Source organism: Sorex araneus, chromosome 2 (assembly GCF_027595985.1).
Source record: "Sorex araneus isolate mSorAra2 chromosome 2, mSorAra2.pri, whole genome shotgun sequence".
Classification (NCBI taxonomy): Eukaryota; Metazoa; Chordata; class Mammalia; order Eulipotyphla; family Soricidae; genus Sorex; species Sorex araneus.
In genome coordinates, this window is record NC_073303.1 from 96,536,424 (window position 1) to 96,561,673 (window position 25,250).

The window sequence follows — 25,250 nt, forward strand, 5'->3', positions numbered from 1 at the left end:
GACTCTTTTGTACACCAACAATGAAAACACAAATTCAGAACACCTGGATGCCTCAATATCTCTATAATTAGATAAAATTACAATAAAATGTTAGAATATTTGCATATGCAAAAATAAATCAAACCTGAGGTTTGTTGAAAGATTTTCACAAAAAAAAATTGTATTGCATGCTAGCTCATTACTAAGAAATATGACCTTGTAATAATACCTTTTTCCTAGATCTTTAAAGATGCTTGAGTTTTTAAAATGCTTTAAAATCTTTAAAATGCTTGACTGTTCAGATTTTACCATGACTAGATAATGAGAACCTAAATTTCTTTGAGTTCTGAGGATTTATTTGTTGGCTTAGTTTGTCTATGGGAAGCGGTGTGATACACACTGCATGCTATTCCTGCCTCTGCTCAGAAGTGACTCCTGGTGGGGTTCACAGGATCCTGTGTGATACCAGGATCTGAGACAGGTTCATCAGGATTCAGGGCAATACCAAAACTCCTGCAAGGTCTCTGCACCCTTCTTTGAATTTTTATTGTATTCTAAGCCTTAGAGAGCTTTTTTAGAGCTTGGAGCCTCCTTTAGACATGTTCTTACAAAATTCAAGTTTTTCTAAAAAAAAAAAAAAAAACCTGTTTGTCCAGGTGGTTGTGTTGCAGAGTTATGGAATCAAATACCAGGCTTTGCTTTTGCCACTGGCCAATCACCTGCCCTTTTTTTAAAAAATCTCCTACCTTACTTAGTTCAAACTGATACTTTAAAAATAGCTGAGACCCAAGAAAAGACTTTGATACATCTACACAATGGAATACTATGCAGCTCTTAGGAAAGATGAAGTCATGAAATTTGCTTATAACTGGATGGACATGGAGAGTGTCATGCTAAATGAAATGAGTCAGAAAGAGAGGGACAGACATAGAATGACTGTACTCACTGTGGAATATCAAATAGCATAATATGAGAGTAGCACCTAAAGACAGTAGACACAAGGGCCAGGACTATTGTCCATAGTTGGAAGCCTGCCTCATGGGCTGGGGGGAGAAGGCAGCTGGAATAGAGAAGGGATCACTAAGTCAATGATGGTTAGAGGGATCGCTCGGTATGGGAGATGTGTGCTGACAGTAGATAAAGGACCAAACATGATGACCTCTCAGTATCTGTATTGCAAACCATAATGCCCAAAAGCAGAGAGAGAGTAAAAAGAAAATTGTCTACCATAGAGGCAGGGTGTGGGGTGGGGTGGGGGTTGGCTGGAGGGATACTGGGAACATCAGTGATGGAAAATGTACACTGGTGGAGGGATGAGTGTTCAATCATTTTATGACTGAAACTCAATTGTGAAAGCTTTGTAACTGTATCTCATGGTGATTCAATTAAAAAAATAGCTGAGACTTGCTGGTTTGCAACATCAGAAATGTAATTTCTCACAGTTCTTGAAACGGAGAAGTCCAAGATCCCAATGATAAATTCAGTGTCTAGTGAAATCATTTCCTGGTTCATGGGTGCTATCGTTTTTCAAAAAATAACCTTATTTCAGGCATTATGATTTACAAAACTGTTACTAGTAAGGTTTCGTGCATAAAGCCAGTCCAGTTCCACACCCTCTACCAGAGTGTCTGCATTCATCAACCGTCACCCCAGTGACGCTCCCCCAAAACCCGCAACCCATTCCTGTGGTGAGCTTTATTTTCTGCTCCTGTTGCCATTGGACATTTGTTATCCCCCTACTACTGTTTCTTTATAACCAGTGTCTGAGAACGATCATTCTGTGTCTGTCCCTCTCTTTCTAACTAACTTCACTAAGCGTTATACTCTCTAGAGCCATTCAGGTGGCAGCAAATTCTCTGACAGTTAAGCCTATTGTGTACTTCTTGGCTTTAAGATCAACATGGACCATAGTTTATATAGTCATCTGTTCTTGGACACGTTGGTTATTTCTAATTTTGGGCTATTATGAATAGTGCCACAATGAACATAGGAGTGCAAGTGGCTTTTCCTTTCTTTTCTTTTCCATTCAATTTCGTTTTTTTTTAATTGAATTATCATGAGATCGAGTATTACAAAGCTGTTTATGATTGGGTTTCAGTCATACATTGTTCAATTACCCATCCCTCCACCAGTATAATTCCCAGAATCTATGCATCCATTTCTGTCCTGCCCAACCTCAAATCAGCCCCCCAGTCCCAGCCCGCCTCTATGGCAGACACCTCTCCCCCTACTCTCTCCTGTAGCACTGCACTGAAGCACTGTCGTATCATAGTTCATTGATTTGCTCGAGCGGGCACCAGTAACGTCTTCACTGTGAGACTTGTTGTAACTGTTCTTGGCACATCAAATATGCCACGGGTAGCTTGCCAGGCTCTGCTGTATGGGCGAGATACTCTCCATAGCTTGCCGGGCTCTCCAAGAGGGGCAGAGGAATCAAACCCGGGTCAGCAGGGTGCAAGGCAACCACCTACCCGCTGTGCTATTGCTCCAGCCCCTATTAGGCATTATTGTTTGTAATACAGATACTGAAAGGTTATCATGTACAGCTTTTTAACTCCTTTCCACACTGTTTTTTAATTGAATCACTGTGTGATAGACCACTACAAAGCTGTTTATGATTGGATTTTAGTCATACAGTATTCCAACACCCATCCCTCCACCGGTGTACATTTCCCAGCACCAGTGTCCCCAGGTTCCCTCCCATCACCCCCCACCTCCCATAGCAGACATTTTTCCTCTCTCTCTCTCTCTCTCTCTCTCTCTCTCTCTCTCTCTCTCTCTCTCTCTCCCTCCCTCTCCCTCTCTTTCTTCCTCCTCTCTGTCTCTCCCATCTACCCCCTCCCTCATTTCCCCTCCCCCCTCACCCCCCCAACTCTCTCTCCTTTTGGGTATTGTGGTTTGCTATATTGATACTGAAAGGTTATCAAGAATATCCTTTACCTACTTTCACCCTCAGATCTTGTCCTGCGTGATCATTCCTAGCTATTATTGTCATGATGGCATAGCAGTATCTTCTCTATCTTACCTACCCTCAAACCCACACATATTTGTGGTTAGTTCCAACCACTGACCAGTCCTGCCAACCTCTATTTTCACTGGCCATGGATATTATTCTTCTACTATATATTTTTAAATATCACTGTCACTGTCACTGTCATCTTGTTGTTCATCGATTTGTTTGAGCAGGCACCAGTAACATCTTTCATTGTGAGACTTATTTGTTACTATTTTTGGCATATCCAATACGCCACGGGTAGCTTGCCAGGCTCTTCCATGTGGGCACGATACTCTCGGTCGATTGCTGGGCTCTCTGAGAGGGGTGGAGGAGTCGAACATGGGTCGGCCACATTAAAGGCAAATGCCCTACCTCTGTGCTCCAGTAACACAAATAAATGTCCCTTTCCTTCTGACTCATTTCTCTCAGCATGATGCTCTCCAAGTCCATCCATTTATAGGCAAATTTCATTACTTCATTTCCCCTGACAGTTAGTATAGTATCCCATTGTGCGGATGTGCCATGGTTTCTTTATCCATTCATCTAATCCTTAGGCACTCAGGTTGGTTTCAGATTCTGGCTATGGGAAATAGTGCTCAAATGAACATAAGAGTGCAGTGATGTTTCTGCTGTGTGTTTATGGAGCCCCAGGGAATATTTCCAGAAGTGTTGTTGCTGGATCAAACGGGAGCTCAATTTCTAGTTTTCTGAGAAATGTCCATATTGTCTTCCAAAAAGGCTGACCAGTTGGAATTCCCACCAGCAGTGAAGGAGAGTCCCTTTCTTCCCACATCCACACCAACACCGGTTGCTTTTGTTCTTTTGAATGTATGCCAGTCTCTGTGGTGTGAGATGATATCCCATTGTTATTTTAATCTACATCTCCCTGATGATTAGTGATGAAGAGCATTTTTTCATGTGCCTTTTGGTCATTCGAATTTCTTCTTTGAGAAAGTTTCTGTTAATTTCATCGCCCCATTTTCTGATGGGATGTTTTCTTCTTGTAGAGTTCAACCAGTGCTTTTTACATCTTTTATATTAACCCCTTATCAAAAGGGTGTTGGGTGAATATTCTTTCCCATTCTTTAAGCTATCTTTGTATTTTGGTCAATGTTTCTTTGAAGGTGCAGAATCTTCTTAGTTTAAGGTAGTCCCATTTGTATTAGGTAGAGGTTTGAGCCCATTTTATTTTTTGCACGTGGCTGTCAGTTTTGCCAGCACCATTTGTTAAAGAGGATTTCCTTGCTCTACTTTAAATTTCTTGATCCCTTATCAAAGATTAGATGATCATATATTTGAGGGTGTGTGTAATGGTATTCAACCCTATTTCATTAGTCTGCAGATCTGTCTTTGTTCCAATATCATGCTGTTTTAATTATTACCACTTTGTAGTACAGTTTGAGGTAGGGTAAGGTGATGCCTCACATCTTTTTCCCAAAAAACTGCTTTAGCTATTCATGGGCATTAATTGTTCCATATGAATTACAGGATTGTTTGATCAATTTCTTGGAAAAATGTCATGGGTATCCTTATAGAGATCGCATTGAATCTGTATAATCCTTTGGGGAGTATTGACATTTTGACAGTGTTAATTCTCCCAATCCCTGAGCAAGGTATGTGTTCCCATTTCCTAGTATCCTCTTTTATTTCTTGAAGTAGCATTTTGTAGTTTTCTTTGTACAGGTGCTTAATCTCTTTAGGTGAGCTAATTCCAAGGTACTTGATTTTCTGAGAAATGATTATGAACAGGATTGTCTTTTTTCATATCACTTTCTTTTCTCTCATTATCAGTATATAGGAAAACCGTGAACTTTTGGATATTGATTTTATAGCCTGTGAATTTACTATACAGGTCTTTTGTTTCTAAGAGCTTCTTGGTCAAGGCTTTAGGGTTGTCTAAGTATAGTACAATGTCATTTATTAATAGTGAGAGCTTGATTTCTTCCTTTCCTATCTGGATGCCCTTAATATCGTTTTCTTCTCTTACTACTATGGCAAGTACTTCCAGACTATATTGAATATTGGCTAGAGTGGGTATCCTTGTCTTGTTCCTGATTTTAGAGGGAAGGCTTTTAGGTTTTCCCCATTGATAATAATGCTTTCAGTGGGTTTGTGGTAGATGGCTTTGATGACATTGAGGAAAGTTCCTTCAATGCCCATTTTGCTGAAAGTTTTCATCATAGACGAGTACTGGATCTTGTCAAATGCTTCCTCTGCATCTATTGATATGATCATATGGCTTTTATCTTTTATTTTATTAATATAATGGATTATGTTGATTTACTTAAGAATGTTTAACCATCCTTGCATCCCTGGGATGAATCCCACATAGTCATAATATGATCTTTTTGATGAGTCATTGGTTTCCACTTGCTAATATTTTGTTGAGAATCTTTGCATCAGTGTTCATCAGGGATATTGATTTGTGATTTTCTTTTTTGTGGTGTTTCTGTATGCTTTTGGTATTAGGGTGGCATGTGCCTCCTAGAAACTGTTTCTGTTTCTTCAATTTACCAGAAAACCTTAAAAGGGACTGGGAATACATCCTCTTTAAATGTTTGGAAGAATTCACTAGTGAATCTATCAGAACCTAGGCTTTTGTTTTGGGGAAGATATTTCATTACTGTTTCAGTTCACTTGATCGTGATATGTCAATTCAGGTATTCCAAATCATCTTGGTTAATCCTTGGGAGGTTTTAGGAATCCAGGAATTTATTTATTTCTTCTAGGTCTCTTTCAACACTCATTCTTGTCCAGATTTCCCGCTATTGTTCTCATTCATACTAGACGCTTCTCAATCTCAACTACCTCCACCCCATGCAAACTTGTGGTAATTTTCAACCATTGACCAGTCTTCCTGGTCCCTGTTTTCTCTGGCCTTCGATATTAGCCTCATACTATTTTTTTATATCCCATAACTGAATGCAGTAATTCTTTATCTGTCCCTCTCTTTCTGACTCATTTCACTCAGCATGATACTCTCCATGTCTATCCATTTGTAGACAAATTTCATGACTTCATTTTTCTGAACAGCTGCATAGTTTTCCATTATGTAGATGTGCCATAGTTTCTTTATCCATTCTTCTGTTTTCAGGCACTCAGGTTGTTTACAAATTCTGGCGCTTGTGAATAGTGCTACAATGACCAAAGAAGTGCAGATGTTGTTTCTGCTTTGTGTGTTTGGACCCCCATGGTATATTCCCAGGAGTTGTATTGCTGGGTCAAATAGGAGCTCAATTTCTAGGTTTTTTAAAGGAATGTCATATTGTTTTCCAAAAGGCTGGCCCAGTCAGTGTCCCAGTCAGCAATGAATGAGGATCCCTTTCTCCCTGCATTCGCACTAGCACTGGTTGTTCTTGTTCATTTGGATAGGATATGTCTTGCCAGAATCTCCTTCTAGAATCTCCTTGAGAATTCTACCAGTGCTTTATATATCTTAGTTACTAACCCTTTATCTGATGATTTTCTCAAAGTACGTGGTGTGCCTATTTATTCTGTCCATTATTATTTTGTGGTACAGAAGCTTTTAGTTTGATGTCATTCCATTTATATTGTTGTTTCCGTTTACTTGACTAACAGTGTTGAATCACTGAAGATACCTCCAGCTTCAGTGTCATAAAGTGTTCTACCTATGTTTTCCTCAATTCAATTTCTAGATTCAGGTCTGATATTCATATATTTAATTCATTTTGCTTTCATTTTTGTGCATAGTACTTTAAGCATGTCTAAATTAATTTTTTTTTGCATTTTGACTATCCAGTTTTCCCAGCATCATTTGTTAAAGATGATTTCCTTGCTTAACTTCATATATTTTCCTCCTTTATCAGAGATTAAGCCTGTCCTAAGGAACTCTTTCAGGACTTTCAATTCCATCCCCTTTATACAATTGAGAGTTCAGTGCTAATTCCAGTACCATGCTATTTTGATAACTACGGCTTTGTAGTATAGTTTGGAGTTATGGAGTACAAAGCCTCTTTTTTTTCTTAAGATTGCTTTGGCTCTTGGGGAAGAAGGTTATTATCCCTCACAAAATTAAACAGTGTTTGATTTATGTCTTTTAAAATGTTATGGGTATTTTTAGAAGCACTACATTGAATACTTATAGTGTTTTGGGCAACATTGTCATTTTGACAATATTAATTCCAATACATGAACAGGGGATGTGTTTCCATTTTTCCATGTTCTCTTTTATTTATTTTTGTAGTTATTGGTAATTTTCATTGCATGTGTCTTTCACCTCTTTTTTGCTTGGGTTTTGTTTAATTTTTTGGGTCACACTCAGCATTTCTCAGGTCTTAGTCCTGTCGCTGTGCTCAGGGGTCATTCCTAGTGGTGCTTGAGGTATCATATGGGGTGCCAATGATCAAATTCAAATTGGCTGTGTGCACAGCAAGGTCCCTGCCCACTGTACTTTTGTTTCAGCTCTCTTTCATCTCTTTTGTTAAGATGATTCTCAGGTACTTGATTTTCTGAAGCAAGTTGTGAACAGTGCTTTTTTTTTTTTAATAAAAGAATTCAACTTTCTCCCTGTAAGAAATTGTGCATTATTTGTATATAGGAAAGTCGTGGCTTTCTGTGATTTGATTTTGTAGCCTGTCACTTTACTGTACAAGTCAACTATTTATAAGGAGCTTGACCTTGTAGTTGGGAACGCTGTTTTAAGAACAGGCTGGAAGTAACAGAGAGAAGTAACATCTTCCCACAAAAAAAGCAGAAGCCAATGAGTATTTATTGAAACTCAAACCTAGGTCAGGTATCATGGATAAAGCCAAAAATAACAGAACCTTAACAAACCAACAGGACAATGCCCTAAATGAGTGCAGAATTCTAGCATTCTGGTAGAAAACAATGAGCTAGGAGTTGCACATCTTTCAAGACATGTGTCCAAGTATTGTCCATCAACTACAGAGCAGTAATGGTAAAAGAGATACAGGGCAGCAGAGAGCTCCATGTCAATCAGAGGAAGCCCTGAATACCAAGCGAAGAATCATAGGCTTTACTTGTATGCAGTGACAGCACAGAACAGTAGGGACTCTAACTGAGCAGCTTTTAAATTCTTCTTTGTCCAGTTACCTCTCACATTGAGACAAGACATTTGTATTCTTGATATACAAAGGCATTATAATTGTTTCATGTTGCTGAGACACAGTATTGGCTTCTTTTCTCCTGGGACCACCTAACAAAGCAAATCCACCTGCAAGCTCCTTCATTTCCCTGCCATCTGTGCCTAGGAATAATGGTGTGTTGTCAGGGAGAGTTTTGGCAGCCTGTTCAGGGAAGATGTTTCCCATCTGCCTAGAGTCTTCTGGGAACCCTCTGCTGCACAGATCTCTTCTTATCTAGAACTCCAGCAGAGATATCTTGTCAAGGGTATCCATAAAATCAAAACTGTGCAAGCATTAAAATTTAAAGAAATAAAAATAAATTTCAGAACCTCCAACAATGATAGGAAGAGTCACTTTACAGCCTTCATGACCCCGCGCTGTGCAGAGGAAGTTGTCATTCTTAATTAATTACTCCCTCTTGTAAACATTTTCTGCCTCACTGTCATGTTGTCCTGCTTATTCGACGTTTTCTAAATCTCATTTGCTTCTATCTATTCTTGCAACTCATTAGTTTCTCACACAGCTTTGACTTTGGTCCTCTTGCCTCTTACTCTAGATACTCTTCTTGAGCCAGTCCTTTCATTCTCATTTCTTTGATCAAATCCTTACATCCCAGATCTATACATGCCCCATGATTGGCTAAAACTCTTGACTCTCTGTGACTGGATAGTATAGCAGGTAGGGTGCTTGCCTTGCACACCAACCCAGGTTCCATCCCTCATGGCTGGATGTGCTCCCCGCTCCCACAAAAAAAAAGTTTTTCAAACTGTTTCCTATAAAGAAGAGAGCTTGAGTGAGAGATTGAGGCTAAAGTTTTCTCTTTGGAATTAACATAGATGGCTATTATTTTGAAGTGCTGGCAAAAATAAGTTGTTTTTTTTTTTTTGGTCATAACCGGCAATGCTCAGGGGTTACTCCTGGCTCTGTAATTAGGAATTACTCCTGGTTGTGCTCAGGGGACTATATGGGATGCTGGGAATCAAACCCAGATCGGCCGCGTGCAAGGCAAACAAACACCCTACCCTCTGTGGTATCGCTCCATCCCCATGAATTCTTGATTACGCTTCAAATTGTACCATTACCTATGTTCCAAATAGCACTTAGGGTATTCAATACAAACCATGTTAACCATTAACCTAACTGAATAAATTGAAAGAGATGTCAACTTCAGTTCTTGGTATGAGAATAAAGCAAGAGGGAAGGTATTTCATGAAATCCACCTTATAGGGAAAATAGTATATGATTCCCTTTCATGAATAGAGAGAATTGAGATAAAATGCCAGTGGTATGTTGTCTTGTCAGTAATTTTCTAATGAGAAATGTGAATGATGAAAAAAATTTTTAAATGGGAAGAAAAAAATGCCTGTGACCAAATAATTGGTGTTCATTGCATAGTTTCCCAATAGAGTATGCAAGGGATGCATAAAAGAAATGGAGTCTGCTAATAACCTTTTTGTCGTTGTTGTTGTTTTAAAGAAGTAGAACTTTAGAAGGATTTAGAAAAGGAAGTGGACATGATTTTCAACATTTCTGAGCCAGTGGAGATCAGTGATCGCTGACATGTGACCCGGTGTTCTGTTTCTCTGCAGGGTAATGCCAATGGTCGTCCAGTTTTCCATCCTGATTATGCTGCACTCGGCCCTGGTCCTCATCACCACAGCAGAGGATTATAAGTGTTTACCCCTCATCCTCCGGAAAACTTGCTGTTGGATTAATGAGACCTATTTGGCCAGGAACATCATTATTTTTGCATCCATCCTGATTAATTTCCTGGGTGCCATCCTAAATATCGTAAGCATTCCAAACCCACCAACCCTCCAGTACTTACTTTAGTCACGAAGTAAGAGTTTATGAAGTCTACAGCTACTTGTTTTGCCTTCCTTGGTACCAATTATTTTCAATTGCCTGGTCCAGAACCCAAGCCTGGAGACAGAAATTAAAAAAATAACTTCTGCCAGAACTATGTGTTTTGTTGGCAGCAAATTGTTTTTGTTCCAATAGGTGAGGTTTTCTGTTCCAAAAGAGGTCCCGACAACCTTAAGTGTCTGTATTGTCAGTGACCAACCCACTATAATTAAATATGAGTTATCATTTATTAAGTACTTACCTGCTTTGTGCCATGCACTGAAGGAGGAGCTATGCAAGTTTTTCTTATTTAATCCTCACATAAACCCCGTGAGGTAAGTATCATTATCCCCACTTTATGGCTGAAGAAACTGAGGCTCAGAGACATAAAATAACTTGCTAACATGTTCTGTCTGACTCCACAACTCATGTGCATTCTAACATGCGATATTGTATCTGGAGATGCAGGGGTGGGGGAATACAATAGCACAGCTTGTGTGCTGCAGGTAGGTGTTCTTGTTCTCATGGACTGGATGAGGAAACGGCCTTTCAGAAAGGTTGAGTATCTTGCCTACGATCTCCTAAGAATTTTCATTGGATGTGTCACCTCAAATTCGGAAGAAATTTCAACTGCCATACCAATTCCATTGCTTTTAATTGGATACCAATTCCATTGCTTTTAATTGGGTGATCTATGTTGCAGCAATTTCATTTTCTCTTGAAAATGGTAATGTGGTAGTTATAGACTTTTTTTATGTTTGTATGAATAGTTGGTTGTGGCCCATGACAGAAATTTAGATTTTGGGGGTGATTTACTTGATTGTAGATTTTGAATGTACGTGTTGAGAAAAGCTAGTTGGGATATTCTCTGGTGGCTGGAGCCACCAGAGTCTGAGGAAAGGTCTCCAAGTATTCAATGACCTGAATTATTGACTCAACAATTGCCATCCTCTGACTTGGAGACTTATCCTTCCTGCCTGAGACATATCATCCAAATTGGTCCAACTTTTACTTAGAGTCTATGCTGTGCAGGCTCCGTAGTCGGCTTTTCAGGAAATGGCTAGAGAAAAAGGAAAATCATAAGTTAAGTCCATCCTCTAATGAATATTTTCTAGATTATGGCAATTGAAAGTGAAAGTACATAGTATCCTTTGTCATGGCTTGTAAAGTTGTAGCCAGGATCTCAAGTCTTAAGAGTTCGGCTATTTCTGAGGTTTGGGATTTGGAAATAAGCCCAGTTCAGAGATCTCTCTGGTACCAACCTTACCACAATGGCATGGAAGTTCGGAGGCTTTGGAGTCAGATAGACCTGCGTTCAAATCTCAGTTCCACCACTTACCATGTGTGAGGTCGGTGATCCTAGACAAGTTACTTTACTTCTCAGAGTTTCATATTTTTTGGTTGTAAAATGGGGATAAAAATGGTAGCGACATCACATGGTGGTTGTGAGGCTTTTTACTTGGTGTTCCCCTCCCCCCACCCTGGCATCTTTTTTTTTTTCTTTTTGATAAGAAAGTGTCTGGCACAGAGGAAGGATTTAGTCCGTGGTCGCTATTGTTTTCTGAACACCACAAATTCTCCAGCAGCAATTTCTTGCCAAAACTCTTATCCATGCTAAGAGTTTTAGAGAAATGTGGCCCCCAGCTTTTGTGTGGAGACGGGCTGTGAGAGTCTGCCAGGCAATTCTCCCGCCTTCTAGCTCTCTTCTCAGAGCTGCACAAGCACACTCCGTGGATGATACGTGATGGGGCCAAGCAGAGCAGTTTTGGGCTGGTTTTGAAACTGGCTTTCCTGTGCTTTTTCTAAGCCAGTACCTTCTTTAAAATTAAAAGAGCGCATCCCATTTGGCTCTTACCTTCTAAAATCAAGTGCCCCGTGAGGGCCTGGTCTGCCCCAGGCTTTAACTCTAAAGCCCAGCAATAATAGCGCACAACCTCATTCTAGCTCTCACACTGACTTTGTTGTTCCTGTGTTTTTTTATGTTTTTTTTTTGTTGCTGTTCTTTTTTTTTTTTAATCCGCAGCTGTGGTGTGATTTTGACAAGTCGATACCCTTGAAGAACCTGACTTTCAATTCCTCAGCTGTGTTTACAGATATCTGCTCCTACCCAGAGGTATTTATTCACAAGCTCCACTTGGCTAGAATTTGGCATAGATATCTCCATAGTCTCCAAATAAGCAGAATTGGATGAAGGGCCTTAGAAAGTGCTAGATTCTTTTTTTTTCTCTTTCCCTTTCTTTTCTTCTCTTTTTCTGTCTTTCCCTATACCCTTGTATCAACTGCTATTCCTCACTGTCTCCCACTCTGCCTCTGCTTCTCTCTCTCATTCCCACCTTCCCCTTTGCTCTGTCCCTCCTCTTTCTTCCATGTCTTCCTCCACCCTGTTCCCCTATATCTATTATCATTTCCCTTTGTCTCTTCCTCCTCTAATAACTTGTCCTAGTTCATTTTAAAAATCCTAGAACAGAATGTGTTTTCTTCATAAGAAGACAGATCATAGAGTTAGTGTCAAACACTTTATGATATTGAAAGAGAAACATGAAATAGGAAGGAAGGAAGGAAGGAAGGAAGGAAGGAAGGAAGGAAGGAAGGAAGGAAGGAAGGAAGGAAGGAAGGAAGGAAGGAAGGAAGGAAGGAAGGAAGAAAGGAAGAGAAGGAGGTGGGAGGGTGGGAGGGAGGGAGGAGGAAAGGAAAGAAGGATCCACAGATAATCAAAACTGAACTTAAAGAAAGTGGTATTAAAAGTTCCTAGATCATCACAAAATCAGGAAGTATCCCAATAGGATATCCACTATCATAGTATACATGTGACCCTTCCTTAGCCACACAGTTAATATAATACTAATATATGTTTATAAGCTGATTCTCCCTTGACCACACAGGTGTGGCCTGGAGCCTTTGGTCAGTCCAGGGAACCAGGAAAAGCAAAATTTTAGACTATATTATCCAAAATCCAATTATTTAGGTAGTGCAGTTGAAGTTCAGAGACAGAAAGGATGCTGCTGTGCTATCCCTGTAGACCCTGCAGGAGAATTGCCATGCAGACCCCAAGTAAACCCCTCCCATGAAGACCATAAGACACTAAGGAACCCCCTCCGTAAGATGAGTAGAATAAAGACTGTTTCCTACCTAGGTCCCAGAATTAGCTTGAGAAGTATTCTAAAGAGATCATGTTCTGTCCCGCTCCAACCCCAATTCTAGAGTACCTACTTGACATGCATCGAAATCATTAAATCCACAATTGGATGGGGTGGACCTATTACTTTCTCCACTTTATACATAAAGAAATGAGACACATAAATAAACTTGCTCAGTTATAGAGTGGCACCCCTGCCTGATTCCCATCCTTCCTTACTTCTTTGCTTTCCTTTTCTTCTTCTTTCTTCTTTCCTTAACTCAGTTACAAGGCTGAATATTGCAACTCAAACTGCATCTGACTTATTCTTAAGTCTCTACTTTTGATTCCAGTTTCACTCTAGGGAGGACTGAGACTTAAGGTAATCCAGGACAGTACTGACTCTTTCTGGGGCTCTGCATAGCAGGCCCCTGCTCTTGGACCTCCTCCACCAACTCATGAATAAAACTCCAATTTTGTGGACCCTGAAAAATTCTCAGTTGGAGAGGCATGAGAACTATCCACAGGATCGACAAGTTGTCCAAGAATATGTCCAGATACACCAGACCTGAATTTGATTCCAAGTGAGCCCCCCCACTTGCTAGCAATGGTCTCTTGAGTAAGTTCTTGCCCCTCTCTGAATCTCAGTTCCCTCATCCATAAAGTAAGAAAAATAATACCTTTGTCACATGCTCTTGTGGAATAGAGGAATATCTCATGGATCCTACATAGCTGAGTTAGCAAACGAGTTTCTAACATGATATGTAACATGTAGATGTTTATTAACTTTTCATTTCAATGAATTAGCTATTGACTCTATTTATAGACATTCTGGAATCATTCATTCGTGTGACCATGCTTCTCTCAGTAAATACTGCAGACCCTTAGACTCAGGATCACAGCGTTTATGGACTGACAGTTATAGGAAAATGGTGGATATCCTTCATTGAAGAGATTCACCTCTGTACCTCAGTTTCCCTATCTGTAAAATAGAAATGAACGAAGTACTTTCCGCTGAGATGATTGTGAGGATTAAGTGAGTTAATCTGTGCCGAGTAATTAGAGCAATAGCTGGCACAAGGTGTCAACCCATCAGAATCATTAGGGTTAGAGAGATAGCTCAGTGGACTGGAGCACATGCTTTGTATGCAGGAGCCTTGGGTTCAACCCCCGGCACCACATATGACTCCCTGAGCACCACTAGAAGTGGCTCCTGAGAACTAAGTCAAGATTAAACCTATAGTGCCAAGTGTGGCCAAATAAAAACAAACAAAAAGTATTAAGTCATTGAATGTTAGTCAAGATTTATTATTTCCAGTAAAAAGGGCTTTAGTCTGCACCACCAACATATATTTAAGTTACATAATTATACCACTGTGTTAAATATTCTGCAGATTATAAATGATACTAAAAATAAAAATGTAAAAAAGGTGAGATAAAATAAATGACTTGGAGTTTTAATGTTTTCCTACATCAAAAATTATCTTGTCCAAGAGTGAGCAAACTACGGACATAGGAAAATTTTTCTTGCCACCTACCGAGAGTATCCCGCCCGCATGGCAGAGCCTGGCAAGCTACCCATGGCATATTCAAAATGCCAAAAACAGTAACAAACAAGTCTCACAGTGGAGACATTATTGGTGCCCGCTCGAGCAAATCGATGAGCAATGGGATGACAGTGACAGTAACCTACTTTATAAGCAAAATTGTGTTGTTACATAAATGAATTCTTTTATATCAAGTGTCAGAATTAGGTGAATATAACTTATGATTCCCTAAGCCAAATCTTTTCCTGTCTGGCCTGTTACAAATTTGTCAACTTGTAATAGTCCCTCAGGTACTATATTCCCACTGGCCTAAAAAGATGGGAGTCTGAACTCTTTCCACCACCAGCTTCTAGAAAAGTCTGATATGACCCACAAGATGTCATCCTGATATACATGACTGTACTTGTCTTATATAAGAATCTGTCTACGAAGAAGGAACCAAACACTCAAACCTTCAAAAAGGTTTGCTATTCACAGCCTCTCTGTCAATCACAAATTGCTTCCTCATCCGACTATATAACTTTCTTATCCCATGAGAAGTGAAACTTAGTTCAAAAACATATCATAACTAAGATGATGTGATAAAACATTAAAAGCAATCATACGTTCTAAATTATAATTTAGGTATGAATTAAATCTTCCCAATTACCAAGAATGAGTGAAAATAGGAAATGACAGCGAAGAATTCCATATTCCACTATATCTGAGAACTCGTCTATGGAAGGGCAAAGACATAAGTTTGTAAAATAAATGCAAATCACATGCATAAATTCAGAGTGTCATTATCTCAACTACTTGAATGCCATTCTCCAGAGGTTCAATGGGAAGACCTTCATTTTAGAATCAAGTCTCTTTATTATATGCTCTGGTACATTTGAATAAACAGCTAATTATCTTTGAAATAGCTGTCATAGCTTGCTATAATTTTAAAGTCTCCCTGAGAGACAATTTCTCATAGAGGTACTATTATCTGTATCTTTGCATCCTGGAACTTGTTCCATTTATTTCATATATAGCTGGGTTCGATTCCTCTGCCCCTCTCGGAGAGCCCAGCAAGCTACTGAGAGTATCTTGCCTGAACGGCAGAGCCTGGCAAGCTCCCCAAGGTGTATTTGGTATGCTAAAAACAGTAACAACAAATCTCACAATGGAGACATTACTGATGCCCGCTCGAGCAAATCGATGAGCAATGGGATGACAGTGATACAGTGATAGTCAGGTTCTACCCAGCCTGGCTCTATACTCAAGAATCTCTCCTGGGAGGACATGGTGGACAATATGGAGTGCTGAGGATAGAACTCAGATCAGTCGCATACAAGGCAAGCACTCTACCCACTGCAACATCCAGGCCTCTTAAGAAATGTAACCTTTGCTGACTACCATCCTTTCACAAATCATGTCCTGCCATTTCACATACCCTTATGGCATTTTCTTAGTATTCACATGCTGTCCTTTCTACAATTAATTATCTAGCTAAGACTCAATGGCCATTGCTTCAAAGCTATAAATTGCTATAAGAAAAAGTAAGTATTGTATAGTTACTCAAGATTATCTAAATGCCTCAACATCAAAGAGGGGCTATTTTTAAGGTTATGATTTAATAGTTTTTAAAAAGGTAAAAAGTACATTTTCTTTTTTGTTTGTTTGTTTTTTTGTTTGTTTTTTGTTTTTTGTTTTTGGGTCACACTTGGTGATGCACGGGGGTTACTCCTGGCTCTTGCACTCAGGAATTACTCCTGGTGGTGCTCGGGGGACCATATGGGATGCTGGGAATCAAACTTGGGTCGACCGCGTGCAAGGCAAGGCAAATGTCCTACCCACTGTGCTATCACTCCAGCCCCTAAAAAGTACATTTTCAATGGAATAACACATTCGCTTTCCCACCAACTTAAAACAAACAAAATTTGTGAAATAATATTTTTGAGTCAAAAAGCCAGGGCCATGAAAACGAATTCCTGGGAATATGTGGAGTGAGCTCTAGGATTATCTAAGCTTTAAAATCAATTTAAGAGAGTTGTCAGTCTGTGGCTCAAAGAGAATAGCACAAAGGGAACCCAGCAAAATGATTTGAGAAGACAGCAAAACAAATACAAATGAGAACAAGATAGAAAGAGTTTTCAAAGACATACTACTTGAGAAAATAAGTTTCACAAAGGGGGAAAGTCACAAATAAGTAGAAGGCCCAGTCATTTCATACATACAAAGCAAATTAACCCATGCTTAGGAAAGAGCTATCAAAAGATTAGTGCCTGGCGCACACTGTTGGAAACAGTGTTTTTGACCACCAGGCCTACTGAAATGTGTCCTGAAGAATTAGTCAGGGGGGTCTTGCTTCAGAAAATGTATAGTAATTATCTCTGTGCTGCATGCAGCCTTTTTTCTCTAAAAGATTTTAAAGACTGGAATTATCAAATTGTTTCCAACTAGTTTGTATCCCAGAACAAATTTAAGGGGTATTTAAGAAACATAAGATGCCAGGATTTGATAAGGAAAATTTATAATGTCTAACATTCAGTCAAAGAATAAGTCTAACAATAAGTCATTGTCTAACAATAAGTCAAAGATAAGCTGGCATTAAAAGTAGGATAAAATGAAGAGAAATAGTACAGTGGGTAGGGTTCTTGCTTTGTATGCAGCTCACCTGTGTTCAATCCAGGTGACCCACATAGTCCCCTGAATCCATCAGGAGTGATCTCTGAGTGCAGATCCATGAGTAAGCTCTGAGCATTCTTGGCATGGCCCAAAAACAAAAAAAAAAAAAAAGGGCAATATGGTTTATGATGGGAGGGTGGGGAGGAAGAATCAGTCAGTGTCAATGAACCAGGAACTGGGAGTGTATGTCAAAATTAGGGGTGAAAGTACAATAAAGCTATTATTATTATTATAGTTATAACTGTATTCCAAGTGTTAAGAAACTTAAGAACTATAAAAATAGAACTAAATTGATTTTCTAGAAGTGAAAACTGTATGGTGGGACTGGAGCGATAGCACAGTGATAGGGCATTAGCCTTTCACACGGCGGACCGTGTTCGATTCCTCCGCCCCTCTCGGAGAGCCTGGGAAGCTACCGAGAATATTGCGCCCGCATGGTGGAGCCTGGAAAGCTACCCGTGGCCTATTGGATATGCCAAAAAACAGTAACAATAAGTCTCGCAATGAGAGATGTTACTGGTGCCCGCTCGAACAAATCGATGAGCAACAAGATGACAGTGAAAACTGTATGGTACAAAAAGTACACCTAAAGACAAGAATAGATTAGATGTTGCAAAATAAAATAAAATTAGTTAAACTAAGGGCACAAGATATAAAGTATCCCACAATAAAATACAAGAAAGATTAAAGAATTAAAATTTGGAGAGAGATCATGTACACGATCATGTACAAAATAGAATAAAATCTACAATAAAAGTTACTATAATGAGCATGGTTTTTTGTAAGCTTGCATGATATATAATAAATAATCTGAAATCAACTTTATCACAGCAACATAAATAGAAATTTACATTTTTGTACATTTTCACAGTAGCAATAAAATTATGCAAGATTTATCTTGCACCAGTACAAAACTAGGTATTAATCCAACCAACAAGAGACTGTAATGCATGTAAAAACAGCTGTTTTTAAAATTAAAGACCAAGTATTAGGTGGGTGTAAGGGAGTAAAGCAGAACTATAAGCAGTTTGTTTAAATCTGCTCTGTACTCAGAAAATTGACTTTAAATTTCAGCACTGATGTTTTAGCTATGAATCTTTAGACACATACTTCATCTCTTTGAATTTCCAAACTGGGGATGAATAATTAGCTTGCATTTTCAAATTACCATGAGGCTTAGAGTGAGAAAATGAATATACATAGCAATTAGTACTTTTTTTAGTAAACAAGTGCTCATTAAATATTAACTATCATTCTCATGATGAAGACATGGAGAAAGAAAAATTGGAAAGGGAAGATGAAAGGGTGAGCAAGAAAGAGCAAATAGGAGGAAGAAAAGCAATTAAAATAAAAGAAAGAAGCCATGATAACAAAACAATTTAGTAGGTATTTTTTTAATTAAAACTAAATGAAAACTAGTGTTCCTAAAAGTGTTTGTCTTTTTTTCTCTGGTTATCTCCTCAAATAGGAATCATAACTGGTATTTTGGAAGAAGTTACTCACTGTCTAAATCTCCCAAGTGGCTTTCACTATAAAATTATATACTCCTATAGAAGCAGACCTATTTAATTCAAAACAAACAAACAAAAGGCTCAAACATTTTCCCTGTAATTTCACATTTTACTAGTTAAACAAACATAGTTCATGCAAGGTCATTTTGCTTCTATACAGTCACAATTTTATCTGATGGCTAAATAGAGAGACTAATTTTGCTTTTTTCCAAATGGTAACCTATGTTTACTGCATTTTCCTACAAAGACAAATTGAGTCATAATATAATGCAGAGTCATAATATAACCACGTGATCCATAAGCAAACAAGTCTTACCTCATGGATGTGTAGACTTCAAGTCTTTAAGGACATTCACTGAGCCTGAGTGAGTGAGACTATCTGGTAACACAGAATATTAATTAGTTATATAGATTGGTCAAGTCGTATAACCCTCTGGAGTCTTCATTTACTCATTCCTCTGTGTAAAAATATTATTATCAACAATATCTATGTCTAGAATCCTGCTGAAGCAAACCCCCCACAATTCAGGACTTTTTCTGCCTTTTCCTATTCCTTTCTATTCCTTTAAATAAAATATTTTCTGAATTTTGCAAGAAATAATGATATAATGCCTATTGTGTTTGTTTATAGCTAGAGTCAATATACCTAAAATTTATTAGATATTACTTTTCTGCCTTTATCTCTTTGCTTCCCTGTCTCTCCTCCCTCTCTTCTTCTATTTCTAATAACTAGGAGAAAATAATGGTTGGCTATTTTAAATGGGCAATGCTTTATTAAATACTAAACAGGAGAATATATGCATAATTAGGTTTCCAGAATTTGAACAAGTCCCAGTTTCTCAGCAATTTTTATCTCCTGGCTTCACCATTTACTTACAAACTGGTGACCCCCTGGAACTGCATGGCTCCCAGGCATCACATCCTATCTGACCATGCAGTTGCTATCCTTGGTGAGTGAGTGGCATTGGAAGGCGTATATTTATGCCTTCTCTTTGCTCCACCATGTTCCTCTCTGCTAACTCTTCTCAACTGTGTCCATATGCTCCCTGTAAGCTTGGCAATGTTGAATCATTATCCACTGGGAACTGTTAATTTTTTTGAAATCAAGTGATTTGAATGGACATCACTGTTTAGGAATTAAATACAGAGACTACATTTGGGGTGCTTTTTAAGGAACTATAAATTGACCAAGATCTGAGCTGAGTTATTAAAGAATCATGGTCAAGATAAACACCCCAATGTGTTTTTATTGAATAAATCAATAGCTATCAAGATAAGCATCTTATATATTTTTGAATTGGGTAGTGACATCTTTCCACAAGAAATTGCTACTTGTATTCTTGTAAATTGGGTTTTGCTTCATATTGTTGGTTTTGTTCTTATTTTTGATTCATAATATTATTATGAGGGTCATCATTTGTGGACATCATTAATATAGTCGAGGGTTCCTGGACATTATTATGAGGTTAAAGTACTGACTGAAGTTGCTGTCCAAAATACTGTATTCTCCCTCATTCTAAGTCAGTTGTAAATATCACAACTGCTTCTAAAATTTAAATATAGCTTTGAAAGATCTAATAATATTAATGAACTAGATGCACCAGTTTTACTCTAGGGTAAAAAGACAACAAAAAGAAAACTATGAAAACCAGGATTTAGAATAAACCAGAGCACATTCTAATTGTGCCAGAAGCCCATACACAGAAATACTCTTTTTACTTTCTATATTACAGCAAACATAGATTATCAGGTCAATTACCTTCACACTGTATCCATGGTGACCTGGGTTCATGACATCTTCGTTTCTGGATGGTTTGGGGAGTAAGAGCCCAAGGAGAAGCAGAGCAGGCTCTTTTGGTCAGCCTATGTGCATTTCTCTGCACAGCTTTTCTCAAGAATAGTTATTATTGCTGAGAATCAGCAATAATAATTAGTCTGAACCAGAAAGTTTTTATTCTTTCTTAAAACGACAGAGACTGTAAAAAACTAAAGCACGCCGAGGGACATTATGCACTCGCGGGCTCTCCGGGGCAGCTCTGTCTCACTGCCTGTGGTCGGTGCTCTGGAACCGCTGTGTGTGGACTGGATCGGAATGGCCGTTGGCCAAGGACAGACGAAGGATGAACGAGGACCAAGCTGGTTGCTGATTAGTTACCGTTTATTCAATTTTCCATCTTTCCCATCTCCCACACTTTTAGCTCTGTCCTCTCTCTGGATCTACTGCAGCCCTCTGGATTCCCTTATCTCTCTGTCTCTCTCCCTACTTGTCTCTCCCACCTTGCCCTCTAGGCTACATCCAGCCAGGTAGCAAAATCATCATAAGAAAGCCCTTCCTGAGGGCAGGGCATTCCAAAGCCCTTCCTGACTCTCAAGGTGTTTTACTCCTTTCCTTAGTCCAAACACTCATTAACATCTTAATAGTAGTTATTTTTGTTTGGACATAGCAAGAGATACATTGAGGCTTGCAAGGCAGCTCTCCTGGCAACATCTTGCCAGATTCAACAACAGCACTCAGGCCAGATTAATCATTCCTAACCCTAGCAGGGTCCAAATCTAGTTATCACTGTTTGAATCATGACAACATTTGTCCATGATCAAGCTCTGAACTTATAGTTAAGCATTAGGCATATTGGCCAGGCCCATCTCCATGCCAGGGTAGCACACAACTCACTGCTTGCCCTGGGTCCATCTCGTCCCTCATCGGGACCCTGCTTTTGGGAGTGCTAGGAAGTAAGGGCAACAATATTTACAAGTCAACAGAACACTAAGAAAGAAGCTACAAAAAAGCAAAGAGGAGTGGGAGCACTGTAACGGGAGTAACCCAATGAACCTAAACTACCTGAGGCTATGTTATCCTACAAGAGACAATTGAAAATTTGTCTCCCTGAGAGCTCATAATGCCAAGGATTGGGGCATCAATCAAATAGGTACAAACAACTACAGCAATCAAGTAGGTACAAACAACTAAATGTGTGCAACTTGTGTGGGTTCATGGTCAAGATTTTCAAGTTTTTTGTGTGTAAAAATCTTTCACCACCTCTTTTAAGGGGATGATGTGACCTTATATCTCCTGTTATTCATTATACAATATGACAATATTCTGATATTAAAATGGTGCCTTTCAAACTGATACAATTCACAGCATCAGTCAATAATTTTACAATTTTACAATGACAGATACATTATTTAGGTGAAAAATATTTACTTCCAAAAAGTTATTGTTTCCCTTAATACCTTAGTAATTCATGGTGCTCATTAAAGACTTAGAAATCATTTTATTTATGTTTTCTCAAGCCATTTTGTCATCACTGATGAAACAACAAAATGTAGAAGCAAGTTTTCTGTTCCTCAGAAAATCCTTTCTATATTATCTTTTATTCTTTAGCTCCGTTTTTCACTACTGTCTCTGCATTCTTCTCCTCATTTCTCAGACAATCCCTAACCATCGTTCTTAGTCCTCTTCCTCCACAATCCCACAATCATGATAGTTTCTGAACCTTGTTTTCTATATCGTTTATATTTACCTTCTGCTTGAACAGCCTCTTCTCTACAACTATTAGTTGAACTGTCTCTAACCCGATAAGCTTAAACTGAACTCACTATCATTCCCATAATTTTTCTTTAATTTTCACACTGGTGATGATAATAATATTATTGTTGGTAGACATTCCCATGCAGGAAATCAGCCATGATTTTCATTCTTCCCTCTTCCTCAACTCCACAGAAAATTTGACTTGTGACTCTTGTTAAGACTACTGAATAATTCTCCAATTTTGTCTTTGAGTTCTTAATTTTCCGCATCCAGTCTCTTCCCCACCAGAGTTTATTTCTAAAGCTTTTTATCTAAGAAGTCCATTAATAATTAATCATATGGAGCCTAGCAGACTGTAGATTGGGGTAAAAAAAATTGGCAAGACATAGATCTTTTTTTTTTTTTTTTTTTTTTTATTTATTTATTTTTTTTTTATTTTTTTTTAATTTTTATTAAATCACCATGTGGAAAGTTACAAAGTTCTCAGGTTTATATGTCAGTTATAAAATATTCAAACACCCATCCATTCACCAGTGCCCAAATTCCACCACCAGAAACCCCAGTTTACCCCCCGCCCCCACCCCCTACCCCCTACTGAATAACTAATGAATTTCACTTCATTTTTTCTTTACCTTGATTACATTCCATAATTCAACACAAAACTCACTATAGTTGACATAACTCTCTCTCTCTTTTTTTTCTCTTTTTCCTTTTCCATTTTTTTTTTTTAATTTTTCCCCCTCATCCCCCTTCCTGCGCCTCATAGTATGGTGTACTCCACGCCACGTTGGCCAGCGTGGGGCTTTTGCTTAGCTCATAGTCCAGAGGTGGCTGTTACATTAAGAACCTTCAATATTTCAACAAAAACTTACTGTTATTATTTGGAGTTTCCCCCCCAAGTCTGACCTGTTCAAATGGAACCCTTTCACATTGATGACAATTATAAATGTTAAGTCGCGCGGACGCTGCCGCGTCCGCGCGGTTTTGGATTTCTGTATAAAGTCCTGGGAAAATTCTGCCAGAAATTACATATTTCCTCCGTTAGCCGGCGTGGGGCAAAGGCTTAATTCACAGTCTCCATACATGGGTGCAGGCACTTGCTGGAACCCCAATTCCTAAAGCTGTCTCTGGTTCCCGCTTGTTCCACATCCACCGGCTCTGCAGGGGCATGGGCGCCCGGGCCGAAAACCCGGCCGGCCGGAGCCGAGCACGGGCCCGACTAGGGCTGGCTCTGTATCCTGCGGCTGTTTCAAGTTCAAAGCACACATTTTTTTTTTTTTCCGCGCCACCAAGTTCGTACCTTCTCAACGGACCCGCAAAATGTCGGACACCACGCCTTCTCCCGGAGGGGAGAGAGACCAAGAAGGAAGGTTCTTTCCTCCGTTAGCCGGCGTGGGGCAAAGGCTTAATTCACAGTCTCCATACATGGGTGCAGGCACTTGCTGGAACCCCAATTCCTAAAGCTGTCTCTGGTTCCCGCTTGTTCCACATCCACCGGCTCTGCAGGGGCATGGGCGCCCGGGCCGAAAACCCGGCCGGCCGGAGCCGAGCACGGGCCCGACTAGGGCTGGCTCTGTATCCTGCGGCTGTTTCAAGTTCAAAGCACACATTTTTTTTTTTTTTTTTTTCCGCGCCACCAAGTTCGTACCTTCTCAACGGACCCGCAAAATGTCGGACACCACGCCTTCTCCCGGAGGGGAGAGAGACCAAGAAGGAAGGTTCTTTCCTCCGTTAGCCGGCGTGGGGCAAAGGCTTAATTCACAGTCTCCATACATGGGTGCAGGCACTTGCTGGAACCCCAATTCCTAAAGCTGTCTCTGGTTCCCGCTTGTTCCACATCCACCGGCTCTGCAAGGGCATGGGCGCCCGGGCCGAAAACCCGGCCGGCCGGAGCCGAGCACGGGCCCGACTAGGGCTGGCTCTGTATCCTGCGGCTGTTTCAAGTTCAAAGCACACATTTTTTTTTGAAGACATAGATCTTTTGTAATGTACTTTGTCTCCTATCTCTACCCTATCACAACTATGAACCTCTATACATAGAATCCATTTAAGGAATACTCTAGTATTTGTGTCTTCAAAGTTTGATAGAAACTTGAAAGAAAATATATATTGTGTGTCATTTGTCAGAAACAGTGATCACTTTGGTGGCGGTGATGGTGGTGGTTGTTATCACCTGACAAGCTTTTGCTCAGTGGCACAATCTAATGCATGATTAATAATTTGCATTAACAAAACTATGTACAACTCTTTGCTATGAGGCAGATGACAATAATAAAACAAGATTCCTCATACTTTTCCCTTTTTCTTTTGACCTTTGTTAAAAATAGAGGCTGGAGAACAAACTTATCATTGCCTGCTCACTTTATCCACTGTATTGTGTACAAAGGCATCAAATTGACTTATCTGAAACTGTGGTCAGTGGAAATATCTTAAGGCACAGATAAAACAAGTTTGTCACAAAGGTATTATTGGGATTTTTAGGAAAGGGAGGGAAAAATATAAAGGACATCCCAGACTCTGTAGTCCTTCAGGCGAGGGACAGCGTCTGATTCATCCCTGTGTTCTATCCTGTTAACCATAAAGCCACAGCACCGTTGTCCTTATTAGTTGCTTAACAAGGGTATTACCACATTGGGTGGCATAAGTACTTTTTAAAGTATACACAAATGAATAAACTTAGCATAAGAAGTCAATAAAGTCAGTGGTTACTAAGAGATTCCTGGAAAGTCTTTCTCATCTCCTCTCTCCATACAGAAATTGTCTCTTTATGTATTAGGAGAGAGGAGGCAGACAGTTTTTATTTTAAAAATGTATAATTAGGTTGGAGATGATTAGATTTATATTTTATGGCCACACTCAGCAGTGCTCAGGAGTTACTCCTGGCTCTGTGCACATTTATCACACCTGATGGCACTACTGTGGTGTTCAGAGAACCACATGTGGTGCTAGGGATCAAACTCCGGTTGGTC

General features: G+C 39.4%; 1 protein-coding gene across 3 annotated transcripts in view; it reads left to right on the forward strand.

Annotated features, from left to right (window-relative positions):
* ADCY8 (adenylate cyclase 8) overlaps positions 1-25,250 on the forward strand; it is a 245,726-nt gene that overhangs the window by 176,204 nt on the left and 44,272 nt on the right. For 2 of the 3 annotated variants that reach the window (XM_004602452.2, XM_055127687.1), the window contains 2 exons: positions 9,669-9,870; positions 11,948-12,037. In XM_004602452.2, coding sequence (XP_004602509.2) covers positions 9,669-9,870; positions 11,948-12,037 — 292 coding nt within the window. The remainder of the gene's footprint in view (positions 1-9,668; positions 9,871-11,947; positions 12,038-25,250) is intronic. The other variant, XM_055127686.1, reaches the window with a different exon arrangement.